This window comes from Musca vetustissima, unplaced genomic scaffold, assembly GCF_032173495.1.
Source record: "Musca vetustissima isolate MV318-11 ecotype Yass unplaced genomic scaffold, APGP_CSIRO_Mvet_v1 utg1273, whole genome shotgun sequence".
Lineage (NCBI taxonomy): Eukaryota > Metazoa > Arthropoda > Insecta > Diptera > Muscidae > Musca > Musca vetustissima.
In genome coordinates, this window is record NW_026875395.1 from 152613 (window position 1) to 169653 (window position 17041).

Sequence of the window (17041 nt, forward strand, 5' to 3'; positions counted from 1 at the left end):
TATTAAAAAATATTTTTCGAAACCACCACAAGGCGTGGATTAATTAAAAAATATTTTTTGAAACCACCACAAGGCGTGGATTTATTCAAAACTATTTTCGGAAACCAACACAAGGCGTGGTTTGATTAAAAAATATTTTTTCAAGCTATCACAGGGCGTGGTTTGATTAAAAAATATTTTTTTCAAGCTATCACAGGTCGTGGTTTGATAAAAAAAAATATTTTTTGAAGCTACCACAAGGCATGGTTTGATTAAAAAATATTTTTCAAAGCCACCACATGGGTGGTCTGATTAAAAAATATTTTTTGAAGCCACGACAAGGCGTGGATTTATTAAAAATATTTTTTGAAGCCACCACAAGGCTTGGATTTTTAAAAAATATTTTCTGAAGCCACGGCAAGGCTTGGATTTTTAAATAATATTTCCAAGCTATCAAAGGGCGTTGTTTGATTAATACATATTTTTCTAAGTCACCCTGTTCATAATATCAAAAACACATACCATAATTGATAATGTCGACAATATTATTAGTGTCATCAAGATGTCGCTGTTTTTTTGAGTAGGCAAAGGTAGTGTCGAATAGTTATTGATGGCAAATACACAAACCCAATGCGATCATGGTGTTGGTAAATACATTTCACCTTCTGAACAATTTTTTTGCTTTGCCAACCAGTTCCCATATTTACCCTACTGACGTAGTTTCAGGATTCATATGAATCAAACGAAATTATAAATGTGAACAAATTTTGTATATTTTTTTAAACTTTATTTCTATTTTGGAAACGTTTTTATTTAACGAATCTTCTTGGCTTGGCTTCTTGGCATAATAACATAGGCACATACCATAATTAATAATGTCCACAATATTGTGAGTGTCATAAAGATGTCGCTGTTTGGTTGAGTGGGCAATGTTAAGGTAGTGTCGAATACTTATTGATAGCAAATACACAAACCCAATGCGATCATGGTGTTGCTAAGTACTATGAACTATTTTTATTGCTTTGCTAACCAGTTCCCCATATTTACCTTACTGACTTAGTTTCAATAGCACAGGATTCATTTGCAATCAAACGATATTATAAATGTGAACAATTTTGTATATTTTTTTAACTTTATTTCTATTCTGGAAGTATTTTTATTTTCTGAATCTTCTTGGCTCTTGAAAAAAGTGGTTTAACAAGTCAATATCTAATATAGGACTTAGGAAACAAAATTGTTGTCAAATTCATGACTTGGCGTTCAGTAAAAATTGTTATTCACTAAGACCCCATGAACATTTTTTTGTTTAAAAATCCACGTCGCGACTGGTTCAAAAATATCAATCTGTTGATTATAGTCTTGATTCTTTAGAGGATTTTGAATTGGTTTTTGTTTCTTAATATTTCAGAGGACGTTGAAGCCTTGAAAGCCCACGAGTCACCCTCAACACCTGAGGGTAAATGTATGGTGGCATGTATAATGGAGAAATTCGGTGTGGTAAGGAAAAATATTTTTATTTATTAATTTAATTAATCATTTTAAATTATTTATTATTAAAATTATTTATTTATATTTCTTCAAATTATAGCTAGCCGATGGTAAATTGGTAAAAGACAAAGCCATAGAAGTTGGTATGGTCTTGTTCGGCGATGATGAGGATAAGGCCACAGCTGTGGTGGAGGCATGTGAAGGCTTGGAGGTTGATGATGATCAGTAAGTATAATTTCTAATTAGATTCAGCACTTTTTAATGAATATTTTTGTCAATGATTTATTGCTATTACAATTTTTAATATTTTTATTTATTTTCTTATAGCTGCGAAGCTGCTGTCCAATATGGCGCCTGTCTCAAAGAACATGCCGCTGCCCATTAACCCAATTATCCTTGAAAACAATTTTCATTATGCCTTGTGTAACTTTTATTTATCCTTGTCAACATTTAAATAATTTTGTTAAAGCCTTTAATTAGTTACCTATTTTTTGTTTGTTGTGAAATTAATTCCTTAAAAACAAAATAAAGCATTTAAAACATTTTTTGTTATTGTGGACTTAACAATTATGGAAATATTTATTTTTTTTCAATCAGATTCTAAATTCCTGTGCATTGTTTAATATGATTTAAGATTGCCTTCAGTTTCAAATCCTATATATATGATTATTAAAATATAAAATATTCAAAAAATACAATTATAAAATATAAGAAATTTAATTATAAAACAAATTAAAAACACAGCTATGTAATCGCCACTAGGTACCACCGTTGTTGGCACCTCTACCTTTGTCCGCCGTCTTATTCTTCCAGCCTGAACCATTGTACATAGTCTTCATCTTCGGACTGGCCACATGGTCCATTATCTGCTCCGTACGTTTGTTTCGCATCTTCATTTTCCAGGGCGGCACATCCACCGACCTCTTCATATTGGCAATGTAACCGCTTTTTCTTGGTGGCTCCGAATTTCGGCTGCTGTCTTCGTCTTATTGGCGGTATCATCGACAAGCTTCGTCATAACCACCACTTCCTTCTTACGATGAACGTCACATTTGTCCACGGCCTTCAATTTCCCGGCCGCAGCTTCAGGATTTATAGCCGCAATCTTCCTGGCGGTGACATCTGCAACTAACGGCCTATGCTTACATAACCAATCACCTTGTTTTGTCGGTTCATCGCAATTGTCCGCCTGCTTCATCTTCATATCTCCATTTCCAGGATTTCTAGCCATAATTTTCCTCGTCGGAACATTAATAACCACCGGCTTTTGCTCACAGCCCAAATCATTTGCTGTCGGGTAACAGCCATTGTCCGCCGGCTTCACCTTCATATCGGCAAAACAATTATCCACTGGCGGCTCACACTTCTTGGTATATATTCCCTCGTGGACTTGTTTTACATCGGACTCAACTTCACTTCATCGGATTCAACTTCCATAACAGGTTTCTCCGCATCAGCCACCCCATCGTTCTTTTCCATGGCTCACTCGACTGGAGTTATTTCCTGTACAAATGGAATATTACTTACTTGCCGCTCCTTATTGGCATTGGCAGCCATGAGCCTGCTCAACTTATCACGTTCGGTCTCTGCTGCTCGACGGTTATTCTCCGAAAGATCCAGTTCTTGCAAAAGCTTACATTTCTCTTCTTCCCATGATTTTTTCTTCTGCCTGGGCTTTCTCCGCAACCACCACCAATTCACCTTTAAGCTTGCGAACATGATAGTAAATGTATCGATGTAAGTATCTCTAGCCTCTCTATACCTTGCCTGCGCCCTTTCTTTAAGGCAACCATTGGCGTCTTCCGATCTTTTTAGAGCAACTTCTAGCTCTTTATTTCTTGCCCGTAACTCCGCCACGTCACGGCGGAGTGCCGTTTGAAGGCTGCCAATTTGTTCTTGGACTGGCCTAAAACCTCCTGCCATATTGGATTTTTTCTCCAATATCTCCATCCACCGATCCCGAACCATCCGATCGCCTTTCACTTCATAGGGTGCTTCCTTAACCAACCTTTCTATTAAGTCATATGGGGACTGTACCACAGTCGTATCTATTTCATCGATAGACTCTGCGTACATGTCCATATTCGTTATTAAATTGCTTATCACCAACTGAAGTTCGGTTGGTGCCGAGGCTCTGCCTAGCTTATCTTCTAGGGCAAGGGACTCCATCGCCTCCTTTCTTTCATCTGCAGCCGCTATGCTCAGTATCTAAGCTTCACTGGCTAAATGTCTCGCCGTCACCGCCTTCTTCCTTGCCGCAGTCTCCTTTCGACTCAGCATTTTATTTTTCCATTCTTACACATTCTTATCAGCCTGTAGCGACCATTACTCCCCGTAATCTCACCCAAACATACCACATGTGGCAACAGAAAACTCCTATCTTATTCTTGTGTACAAACATTCAACCAAAATAATCTCTTATCTCAAGTTGACTGTATACGAAAATAGATCTCTGTTTAACTAAATATTCTCTCCTTTACACAAGAGACCCACAGCAAGACATTCACCTTCCACAACTATGTTGTCAGGGTATTATAGCTTTGTGCAGCCCCAAAAGTTTGTAACGCTGCGAAATATTCGTCCTAGACCCACCTTTAAGTATACCGATCGTCATATCTCGACTAGCTGAGTCGATCTAGACATGTGTGTCCGTCCGTCCGTCTGTCGATTATAATTTGTAATAACGATACATGCCACAGTTATGGACTAATCTTCACGAAATTTTGCATGTAGGTTGGGTTCGGTCCAATGAAGACCCCTATTGTTTCTGTTAAAGATCCGTTAATATTTAGGGGATGAAATGGACCAAATACTAAATTTATGTCGGTTTTTCTGGTCGCTCCAGAGGCCACAGTTTTGGTCCGAATATCGTGAAATTTTACATAGTTAAGGGGACCGGGCTTAAGAATAAGCATCCCAGGTTTGATAAAGATCGGTCAATATTTAGCGGGTCAAATGGACCCTGACTTTTGTGTGAAAAATTACAAAATTTTTATTCTGGGGTGTATATACTTGCTCCTGAAGGACATATACCCGAGAAGTTGATAGTATATCCAAGAGGAGTTGTTGACCTTCAAATTGATACCAATTATATGCATGTATGTACTCTGATGTGGGAGTTATACGTAATTAGGTAAAGGTGACTATGTGCATAGTATTACCATTAGATGACGGAAATGTCGCGCTGATCGTTTTGAAATTGTACATGAATTTCTGATTATGGTCAAGGACGACGCCTATAGTTTTCGGTGAAGTTGAGATTTCATTCAGGGGGTACAACGAACCGAAAACTTTAATTTTGTCAGATTTTCTAGTCGCTCTAGAGGCAATTATTATATGCAGAACATCACATATTTTACAAGGTGATGGGGATCTGACCATATACTTAGAGCGGCTGTTTAGATGATGATCGGTCAATTTTCCGAGGTCAAATCAATCAAAACCTAAAGTGACCATTTTTTTATTTTATGGCGTAAAAATTCACTTCAAGAAAAATCATTTTGAAAATATTCAAGACTTAGAAAGAGGAGTTGTTAATCTATAATCGGTAAAAAGAGTGCAAATATCACGAAATATTGCCCAGGCTCAGAATATAGAACCGCCGAAAGTTTGCTTTTCGTGGTAGTTGTGTAGGGTATAATATGGTCGGCCCCGTCCGACTATACTGCTCCGCTCACTGGTTTTATTATACGAAACCCATGTTCTTACAATGCGAACACTTATTAAGAAAACATTAACAATAGTCCAGATGATTACCACACTAGGTGTCGCTTATCATAGTGCAGACCAATAGCAATTGAGATGGAATGTAACTACCATCCTGTGATGTATAGCAAAGACACAAACCATAGATGTTAATGCCGACAATGCTATTAGCGAGGTGTAGATATCGCTTTTTGCTTGTGTAGGTCATATTAATATGTCTCAGAATAGTCTTCAGTCTATATTAATTAATTTTAATAACGTGATTTTTAATTTAAATACTTGTTACTGTGAAATCCGGTTTTGTTAATTGCAAATGCAACAAAATAATTTTACCCTATAAATATTCATTTGTTTTCTTTCTAAAATAATTGATTTCTTTTTCCCACATTTTATTCTCTAAATTTTGTGCACAAATTAGTATCAATGATAAAATTTAATATTGCAATTTGTAGTTTTCTAATTGAATTTTGTAAATCATATAAAATGCTAAGAATTAATTTGCATTTCCCACGGTATTATTGTCGAGAGATTAAAGCGCCGCAAAACAATGTCTTCCGATCTGCGGATAAATCTTAATCTAAGGCCGACATGTTATATGGCTACCATTATAGCATTTCCCATGGCCATAATTAATGGAGAATTTTTATTTCGAAATGTTTAATTGAAAATGGAAAATTTTAAAATATAAATGGAAATAAAATTCGAAGAGTTGATGTCAGTTCATTGACAATCGAGAAAATAGTTTGAATAATATATAAAATATATTTTGTTTTGTTAAAAATGCATTTCTTTGGCTTATTTGGTTTGCTAACAGTGTTATTGTGTTATATACAGGTACTATGGAAAATTAAAAAATATATATATTTATTTAAATAATATTCTTATTATTAATATTTTTATTTAAATAGGCTGAAGAAATCACTCGGGAAAATGTTTTGACGATAATCGAAGAATGCAAGGAAGAAGAAGGAGCAATAGAAGGTAAGTTCGAAGGATATATTTTATTTAAGATATTCTTTCACTGACCCAAAATAGACGTGGATTTAAAAAAAATTCCAGTGACCCACAATAGGTGTGGATTTAAACAAAAAAAGTCAGTCATCCAAAATAGGCGTGGATTTAAAAAAAATCAGTCATCCCAAATAGGCGTGGATTTAAAAAATTTCAGTGACCCACAATAGGCGTGGAATTAAAAAAAATCAGTCATCCAAAATAGGCGTGGATTAATTAAAAATGTTTTTTATACCCTTCACCACACTGTGGTACAGGGTATTCTGTCTTTGTGCATATGTTTGTAACAGGCAAAAGGAAACGAGATAGACACATGGTTCCTTTTGAGAATATGCATAGAATCACTTTCTAAGTCGATTTATGCATGCCCGTCCGTCCGTCTGCCCGTCTGTCTGTCTGTCCATGTTAAATTGTAAACAAAGTACAGGTCGCATTTATGATCCGAATTGGATGAAATTTGGCATAGGTCACTTATTCGGCCCAAGGACGAACCCTATTGAAAATGGGAAATATCGGTTCAGATTTAGATATAGCTCCCATATATATATTTAACCGATTTAATGTGAACGGTCCCTATATATCTTTCGATTTGCACGAAATTTGATACAGCCTAATCGTTTAGGTCTAGAATGATGTCTGCCAAGTTTCGTGAAAATCGGTCCAGATTTAGATATAGCTCCCATATATAGTTTCGTCCGATTTCATGTAAATTGTGCACCAAAGTCCCTATATACCCTTCGATTTGCACGAAATTTTGGCATAACGTACTGAATTGAGCCTAGAGTGATGTGTGCCAAGTTTTGAAAAAATCGGTTCAGATTTAGATATACCTCCCATATATAGTTTCGTCCGATTTCATGAAAATGGTGCCCCAAAGTCCCTATATATCTTTCGATTTGCACGAAATTTGGCATAACGTACTGAACTGAGCCTAGAGTGATGTCTGCCATGTTTTGAGAAAATCGGTTCAGATTTGGATATACCTCCCATATAAAGTTTCGTCCGATTTCATGTAAATAGTGCCCCAAAGTCCCTATATATCTTTCGATTTGCACGCAATTTGGCATAACGTACTGAATTGAGTCTAGAATGATGTCTGCCAAGTTTCGAGAAAATCGGTCCTGATTTAGATATAGCTTCCATATATAGTTTCGTCCGATTTCATCTAAATGGTGCCCCAAAGTCCCTATATATCTTTCGATTTGCACGAAATTTGGCATAACGTACTGCATTGAGCCTAGATTGATGTCTGCCAAGTTTCGAGAAAATCGGTCCAGATTTCTATATAGCTCCCATATAGTTTCGTCCGATTTCATATAAATGGTGCACCAAAGTCCCTATATATCTTTCGATTTGCACGAAATTTAGCATAACGTACTGAATTGAGCCTAGAATGATGTCTGCCTTGTTTTGTGAAAATCGGTCCAGTTTTAGATATAGCTCCCTTTATTATAGATTGATTTTAAGTAATTGACGCACCAAAGAACCAATAGGAACAAAACGTTCTGAAATTAGTATAACCTAACCTGTGACAAGTTTGTTTGAATTCGCTTAATATTTGGTTAGAGCTTCCAAATATATATTTCCGCCCGATTTCAAGTAAATTGGACATCAAACTCCTCATGTTAGTCAGATTGACATCAAATTTTGCCATCGTACAAAATTGAGCATAGAATTACGTAGTTGTGTTTTGTAGAAGTACAGACATAGCCCAACGGATGACCTATTGATATTTATTTGAAGGCGATTTACAACTTTATGGATAGATCTAGGTAGATTCACATTTAGATAAATATCACATATTTTATTTCATCCAATGTCATGTTAATAGTCCTGTTTAATATACCCATAGTGGTGAAGGGTATCATATAGTCGGCCCCGTCCGACTTTACTACTTTCCTTACTGGTTTTCTCTGGTTAAAAATATTTTTTCATTGACCTAAAATGTTGTTTCAATGCAATTAGTCATTTATTGCCTTCAAAAGCCTTAAATGACAAAATTCAAAGCATACTTTTAGGCGTTTACTAACAAACGGGCAAGTGGAATGATTTATTATATATTTTTTCATTATTTATATTGTCTTCTTAATGTTTTAAATAAAATTAATTTTTTTTTATATATATTTTTTCTAGATGACATTGCAACATTTAAGGCCCGCATGCCCCCAACCACCAAGGAGGGCAAATGTATGCGTGCCTGTCTGATGCGTCATTTGGGTGTGGTAAGAAAATGACCCATTGTATTAAGGGGACCCCCTCCATTCTCAGGGTCAAATTTTTTTTTTGATTTAATTCGAATCTACACTAATTTAAGAATGTCCCTACAAAATTTCAAGTGAAAATCTCAAGAACTCTTGAAAATATAGCCGATTTATTGTGTTAGCATCAAGTGACGGCTAAAGGGCTTCTCAAACTTTAAACGCGTTTTTCTCTTTTGCGAATGGCGGGCACGATAACTCAAAAACTAATAATCCAATCGATTTCAAATTTTTACACGTTTCTCTGTGAGTGTATAGCTATCGTATGAACCATAAAGCCAATCGGTGAAGATCTTCCTTATTTTTTAACTTGGTTTTTGGTCAAAAGTCGGCGATTTTCCAAAAAATTTTTTTCAAAGGTCCGCCATAAGTTAATATCATTATTATTATTAATTTTATTAAATAATTAAATTTTTATTGAGTAAGTTATAATTTATAAAAAAAATATTTTTATTTCTTTATTTTGTAGTTAGTTGATGGTGATTTGGATGCTGATAAAGCCATTAAATTGGCGGAAGTTGTCATACACGAGGAGGATAAAATTCATTTGGCCGCCACATTGGTGGAGTCATGTGAATCGTTGGATTTCCATGAAGATCCGTAAGTTGAAAAAATTTAAAAAAAAACATTTTTTAGTTATTAATTATGAAAATAAACAAAATAAAAATAATATTAAAAAATAAACAATTTAATTACTTTATTTATTATTTTTTTTTTGATATAAAAAATCAAAAAATAATAAATAAATAAAAAATGTTAAATATGATTAAATATTAAAAATTTTATAAATCATTTGGTATATATTTTTAAAAAAATATTTTTATTTTTATATTGAAACAAAATATATATGAATTTAATTTTTTTTGTAGTTGTGAAGCTGCTGGCCAATATGTAACTTGTATGTATACTTATGCCCAGGAACATGGAATTGTGGATGATTAATTTTCAATTAAGTTAATTTTAAATTTAATTTATTCTAAATATTAAATTAGAAATATTTTCAAAAATTTAAACTGAAAAAATGAAGAAAAAACGGATATAAATAAAACCAGTAAGGAAAGTAGTAAAGTCGGACGGGGCCGACTATATGATACCCTTCACCACTATGGGTATATTAAACAGGACTATTAACATGTAATTGGATGAAAAAAAGTAATATTTATCTAAATGTGAATCTACCTAGATCTATCCATAAAGTATGTTAATCGACTTCAAACAAATATAAATAAGTCCGTTGGGCTATGTCTGTACTTCTAGAAAACGCAACTACGTAATTGTATGCTCAATTTTGTGCGTTGTGCACAATTTGATGTCAATCTGACTAACATGAGGAGTCTGATGCCCAATTTACTTGAAATCGGTCGAAAATATATATGGAAGCTCTATCCAAATATTAAGCGATTTCAAACAAACTTGTCACAGGTTAGGTTATACTAATTTCAGAACGTTTTGTTTCTATTGGTTCCTTAGTACGTCAATTACTTAAAATCAATCTATAATAAAAGGGAGCTATATCTAAATCTGGACCGATTTTCACGAAACTTAGCATCATTTTAGGCTCAATTCAGTACGTTATGACAAATTTCGTGCAAATCGAAAGTTATATAGGGACTTTGGGGCACCATTTACATGAAATCGTACGAAACTATATGTGGGAGCTATATCTAAATCTGGGCCGATTTTCTCGAAACTTGGTAGACATCATTCTAGGCTCAATTCAGTGCGTTATGCCAAATTTCGTGCAAATCGAAAGTTATATAGGGACTTTGAGGCACCATTTACATGAAATCGGACGAAACTATATATGGGAGCTATATCTAAATCTGGACCGATTTTCTCCAAACTTGGCAGACATCACTCTAGGCTTAATTCAGTACGTTATGCCAAATTTCGTGCAAATCAAAATATATATAGGGACTTTGGGGCACCATTTACATGAAATCGTACGAAACTATATATGGGAGCTATATCTAAATCTGGACCGATTTTCTCGAAACTTGGTAGACATCATTCCAGGCTCAATTCAGTACGTTATGCCAAATTTCGTGCAAATCGAAAGATATATAGGGACTTTGGGGCACCATTTACATGAAATCGGACGAAACTATATATGGGAGCTATATCTAAATCTGGACCGATTTTCTTGAAACTTCGCAGACATCACTCTAGGCTTAATTCAGTACGTTATGCCAAATTTTGTGCAAATCGAAGGATATATAGGGACTTTGGGGCACCATTTACATGAAATCGGACGAAACTATATATGGGAGCTATATCTAAATCTGGACCGATTTTCACGAAATTTGGCAGGCATCATTCTAGACCTAAATGATAAGGCTGTACCAAATTTCGTGCAAATAGAAGGATATATAGGGACCGTTTACATTAAATCGGTTAAATATATATATGAGAGCTATATATAAATCTGAACCGATTTTTCCCAATTTCAATAGGGTTCGTCCTTGGGCTGAATAAGTGACCTATGCCAAATTTCATTCAAATCGGATCATAAATGCGACCTGTACTTTGTTCACAAAAATACATGGACAGACAGACGGACGGACGGACATGCATAAATCGACTTAAAAAGTGATTCTATGCATATTCTCAAAAGGAACCATGTGTCTATCTCGTTTCCTTTTGCCTGTTACAAACATATGCACAAAGACATAATACCCTGTACCACAGTGTGGTGAAGGGTATAAAAAGTAAAAAAAAATATATAAAATAAAATAATATTTTCTGTAAAAAAATTATTAAAAAATATTTAATTAAAACAGGAACAAATTATATTACACTCGAAAAAAAAAATAAATGACAAATTTGTTTTTCATTACTAATATATTATTGACCTTTTAGATATTTAAAAAAAAAATACATACAAAATTAAAAGTTTTACAAATATGTGTACACTCCAAAAAATGTTTGGAAAAATAAAAATTATTTAGAGCAAATAAAAAAAATAATTCGAATACAAATTTGAGGGGAAAAAATATTACACAAAAATATTAAACTCGAAAAAAAACTTATGTGACAACAATTATTTTGTATTACCAACATATTATTGATGATATAGATCTTTCTAAAAAAACGACATCAAAATGAAAAACTTTACACTCAGAAAAATATTTGTACACAAAAAAATTATTTTCAATAAATACAAAATAGAAAATAATACAATTTTTTTTTTAATGTTTTCCATTTATTTTTTCCAAATTCAAAATTATTAGCTGTTGTACACTCAGAAAATAACATGGTATTATTAATAGACATTAATTTTAAAATATTATTTTAGTAAATTAAAATATAGAAATATAGCGCTGATCGCTTTGATATGTTCCATGAGATTCCAGTTATGGTCAAGGACAAAGCCTATAATGTTTGATGATGATCACATAATGATATTGGGATGAAGTGGACCGAAAACTTATTTTTTATAGCCTTCACCACACTGTGGTACAGGGTATTATGTATTTGTGCATATGTTTGTATCAGGCAAAAATAATCGAGATAGACCCATGGTTCCTTTTCAGAATATGCATAGAATTACTTTCTGAGTCGATTTATGCATGTCCGTCTGTTCGTCCGTCCGTCTGTCCATGTTAAATTGTAAACAAAGTACAGGTCGCAGTTTTAATTCGAATTGGATGAAATTTGGCACAGCTCATTTATTTGGCCCAAGGACGAACCCTATTGAAATTGGGAAAAATCGTTTCAGATTTCGATATAGCTCCCATATATATATTTTCGTCCGATTTAAGGTAAATGGTGCACCAAAGTGGCTACATATCTTTCGATTTGTACGAAATTTGATGAGTGGTGAGTTTCGGGAAAATCGGTTCAGATTTCGATATAGCTTCCATATATAGTTTCGTCCGATTTTATGTAAATGGTGCACCAAAGTCCCTATATAACTTTCGATTGGCACGAAATTTGGCATAGCGTACCGAATTGAGCCTAGAGTGATGTTTGCCAAGTTTCGTGAAAATCGGTCCAGATTTAGATATAGCTCCCATATATAGTTTCGTCCGATTTTATGTAAATGGTGCACCAAAGGCCCTATATATCTTTCGATTTGCACGAAGTTTGGCATGACGCACTGAATTGAGCCTAGATTGACGTCTGCCAAGTTTCGTGAAAATCGGTCCAGATTAAGATATAGCTCCCATATATAGTTTCGTCCGATTTTATGTAAATGATGCAAAAAAATCCCTATTAATCTTTCGATTTGCACGAAATTTGGCATAGCGTATCGAATTGAGCCTAGAATGACGTCTGCCAAGTTTCGTGAAAATCGGTCCAGATTAAGATATAGCTCCCATATATAGTTTCGTCCGATTTTATGTAAATGATGCAAAAAAATCCCTATTAATCTTTCGATTTGCACGAAATTTGGCACAGCGTACCGAATTGAGCCTAGAATGACGTCTGCCAAGTTTCGTGAAAATCGGTCCAGATTTAGATATAGCTCCCATATATAGTTTCGTCCGATTTTATGTAAATGATGCACCAAAATCCCTATATATCGTTCGATTTGCACGACATTTGGCATAGCGTACCGAATTGAGCCTAGAGTGATGTTTGCCAAGTTTCGTGAAAATCGGTCCAGATTTAGATGTAGCTCCCTTATATATTATCGATTGATTTTACATAATTGACGCACCAAGGAACCAATGTATGGCTGATAGGAACAAAACGTACTGAAATTAGTACACCCTAACCTGTTACAAGTGACACTAAATCGGTTTATATTTGGATATGGCTTCCATATATATTTTCGTCCGATTTTAAGTAAATGGTGCATTAAACTCCTCTTGTTTTTCAGATTGACATGAAATTTTGTACATCGTACAAAATTTAGCAAAGAATATTGTAACAAACGAATGACATGTTTATTGATTGATCTTAGTCGATTCACGTTTAGATATGTATTACATATTTTAGTTCATCCAATTTCATGTTAATGGTCCTGTTTAATATACCTATAGTGGTTAAGGGTAGTCCGCCCCGTCCGACTTTACTACTTTCCTTACTGGTTTTTGTTTTGATTTTTCGAGTCGATCTATAAGCCACAATTGAAAGCCGAACATCACAAACACAACCCACGGTGAAGTGAATCTGGACAAGTAATTAGAAGCGCTGTACTGAATATTTGTAATATTTGTCGACCTCTAGTCGGCCAAGAGGGTGCAAATATCGCTAAATATTGCCCAAGCTTAGAATGTAGAAACACAGAAAGTTAGATTTTCGTGGTAGTTGTGTAGGGTATCATATGGTCGGCCCCGTCCGACTATACTGCTCCGCTCACTGGTTTAGTTACTGCTACTTTTGTACTCGAACTAACTAACGACATTCCTAATATCCGACATAGATTCATTCAAAACGTTGTATTATTATTATTATTTTTTTTTTTTTCAAAACTACAAAAACAATAGTAATAATTGTTTTGAGAATTTTACTGCGATTAATAGAAGCGATTAATTTGAATAATTACTAGTTCCAGTATTCATTCATATTAGAATCCCACTGCAATGAATTTAACGAACAATTCACATCTAATCTCAACGGTCATTAAACTAGAATTTGGAGAAAATTAGAAAATCTCTGAGTAGGAAATTACGCTTCAGAACTTTTTGATTCGGATACTGAAGTTTTCAAAACAATAATAAAAAATAACAAAATAGTTTAAAAGGTTTGATAGAAATGTTTGATAGACACGTTTCAGGGACAGTGGTTTTCGAATCAATCAACAGATTGATGCTGTTGTTGTTAGTCATGTGTATGCGAGTGTGTGTGTGCGTGTTGAGGACAATTATTATGAGAAATGATGTGACTTTGTATGATTCATATTGTGTTGGAATTGTGGTCAGTTGTTTTGAATTTTTTTCTAATTATAAAAAATTAATTACTTTGTTACACTCAGAAAAAAAATATTTTTACACTCAAAAAAAAAAAAAAAATATTAAAAACAAATATTTTTACACTCAAACAAATTAAAAAAAAACAAACAAATCAAAAAAATATTTTTAATAAATCCACGTCCATTTTGGGTCACTGAAAACATATTTTCTAACCAGTAAGTAAAGTTCAAAAGTCGGACGGGGTCGACTATATAATACCCTTCACCACTTTGGGTACATACAACAGATGTTAATATCTACGAAATCCTGTACATAGAACATACATAGAATCTTTGGAGGACCATTGAGATGGAATCGGGCGATAGATAGATATTTCAACCAATTGAAAAAAAAATCCTACACATAATGTATAAGTTTGATACGTTCTGACTCAACTTCCCGAGCTCAGTCAATCACGTCTGCTGATTGACACCACGGTATCTCCTCTGCAAGTTCCCTCCGCGGAGACCGTAGAGTGCAGATGCCACCGAGCGGTGGTTGTTGCTGGTTTGCTCTCCTTGCTCGACACTTTTCTCCCATTGGAATATGTTAATGTAGTAGTAAACGACAACCGATCCTCAGCGATCACCGCGATCCTTTGTGGTTGCGTTCACTTGTCGACCAACCTGCTTAGAGTTAACTAGTCGAATAACGTCTAAGCGTTAATACTAAAAGGCCTCTGTCGCCGCCCCAAACTACAAAGGTAATTTTGTCGTTAAGTAAAGAAATTATGTATGAGGACTATATATAAACACATGGACCTAATTGAGCTACCGTTGCATACACCATTTGTTTTTGTAATCACTCTATACCCTCTGCCAAATTTCGTGTAAACATAGCACACACACACATCATTGTCGACCTGGTTCAGCACTCTATGCCAAATTTCGTGCAAATCGAAAGATATATAGGGACGGTCGAAAATATATATGGGAGCTATATCTAAATATGAACCGATTTTCACGAAACTTAGCACACATCATTCCAGGCTTAATTCAGTACTCCATGCCAAATTTCGTGCAAATCGAAAGATATATAGGGACTTTGGAGCACCATTTACCTTAAATCGGACGAAAATATATATGGGAGCTATATCTAAATCTGAACCGATTTTCACGAAACTTAGCACACATCATTCTGGACCTAAGTCAGTACCCAATGCCAAATTTCGTGCAAATCGAAAGATATATATGAATTTGAGCACCATTTACCTTAAATCGGATGAAAATATATATGGGAGCTATATCTAAATTTGGACCGATTTTTATGAAACTTAGCACACATCATTCTAGGCTCAATTCAGTACGCTATGCCAAATTTCGTGCAAATCGAAAGAAATTTGGGGTTTTTGGTGTACAATTTACCTTAAATCGGACGAAAATATATATGGGAGCTATATCTAAATCTGAATCGATTTTCACGAAACTTAGCACACATCATTCCAGGCTTAATTCAGTACGCTGTGCCAAATTTCGTGCAAATCGAAAGAAATTTTGGGGTTTTTGGTGTACCATTTACCTTAAATCGGTCGAAATTATATATGGGAGCTATATCTAAATCTGAACCGATTTTTACGAAACTTAGCACACATCATCCTGAACCTAATTCAGTACCTTATGCCAAATTTCGTAAAAGTCGAAAGATATATATGTACTTCAGTGCACCATTTACTTTAAATCGGACGAAAATATATATGGGAGCTATATCTAAATCTGAACCGATTTTCACGAAACTTAGCACACATCATTCTAGGCTCAATTCAGTACGCTGTGCCAAATTTCGTGCAAATCGAAAGATATTTAAGGACTTTGGTGCACCATTTCCTTAAATCGGACGAAACTATATATGTGAACTATATCTAAACCTGAACCGATTTTTACGAAACTTAGCACACATCATTCTGGACCTAATTCATAACCTTATGCCAAATTTCGTGCAAATCGAAAGAAATTTGGTGGTTTTGGTGTACCATTTACCTTAAATCGGACGAAAATATATATGGGATCTATATCTAAATCTGAACCGATTTTCACGAAACTTAGCACACATCATTCTAGACACAATTCAGTACGCTGTGCCAAATTTCGTGCGAATCGAAAGAAATTTGGGGTTTTTGGTGTACCGTTTACCTTAAATCGGACGAAGATATATATGGGAGCTATATCTAAATCTGAATCGATTTTCACGAAACTTAGCACACATCATTCTAGGCTAAATTCAGTACGCTGTGCCAAATTTCGTGCAAATCGAAAGATATTTAGGGACTTTGGTGCACCATTTACCTTAAATCGGACGAAGATATATATGGGAGCTATATCTTAATCTGAACCGATTTTTAGGAAACTTAGCACACATCATTCTAGGCTCAATTTAGTACGCTGTACCAAATGTCGTGCAAATCGAAAGTAATTTGGGGTTTTTGGTGTACCATTTACCTTAAATCGGTCGAAATTATATATGGGAGCTATATCTAAATCTGAACCGATTTTTACGAAACTTAGCACACATCATCCTGAACCTAATTCAGTACCTTATGCCAAATTTCGTACAAGTCGAAAGATATATATGTACTTCAGTGCACCATTTACTTTAAATCGGACGAAAATATATATGGGAGCTATATCTAAATCTGAACCGATTTTCACGAAACTTAGCACACATCATTCTAGGCTCAATTCAGTACGCTGTGCCAAATTTCGT

At 34.6% G+C, this 17041-nt stretch overlaps 1 protein-coding gene across 1 annotated transcript; it reads left to right on the plus strand.

The window, feature by feature from the left end:
- Positions 1-5952: 5952 nt before the first annotated feature.
- On the plus strand, positions 5953-9391 carry LOC133337898 (general odorant-binding protein 19d-like). The gene is made up of 5 exons (XM_061546101.1): positions 5953-6006; positions 6081-6153; positions 8317-8405; positions 8911-9041; positions 9311-9391. Exons 1-5 carry the CDS (start codon positions 5953-5955, stop codon positions 9381-9383), a joined length of 420 nt encoding a protein of 139 aa, XP_061402085.1. The 3' UTR covers positions 9384-9391.
- Positions 9392-17041: the final 7650 nt, after the last annotated feature.

What these genes read in the sequence shown, in the direction of transcription:
- LOC133337898 (XM_061546101.1), top strand. Translation starts at nt 5,953, where the DNA reads ATGCATTTCTTTGGCTTATTTGGTTTGCTAACAGTGTTATTGTGTTAT. An exon ending in TGATGCGTCATTTGGGTGTG is followed by an intron (nt 8,406 to 8,910) that starts GTAAGAAAATGA and finishes TTTATTTTGTAG; the next exon opens with TTAGTTGATGGTGATTTGGA. An exon ending in TTGGATTTCCATGAAGATCC is followed by an intron (nt 9,042 to 9,310) that starts GTAAGTTGAAAA and finishes TTTTTTTTGTAG; the next exon opens with TTGTGAAGCTGCTGGCCAAT.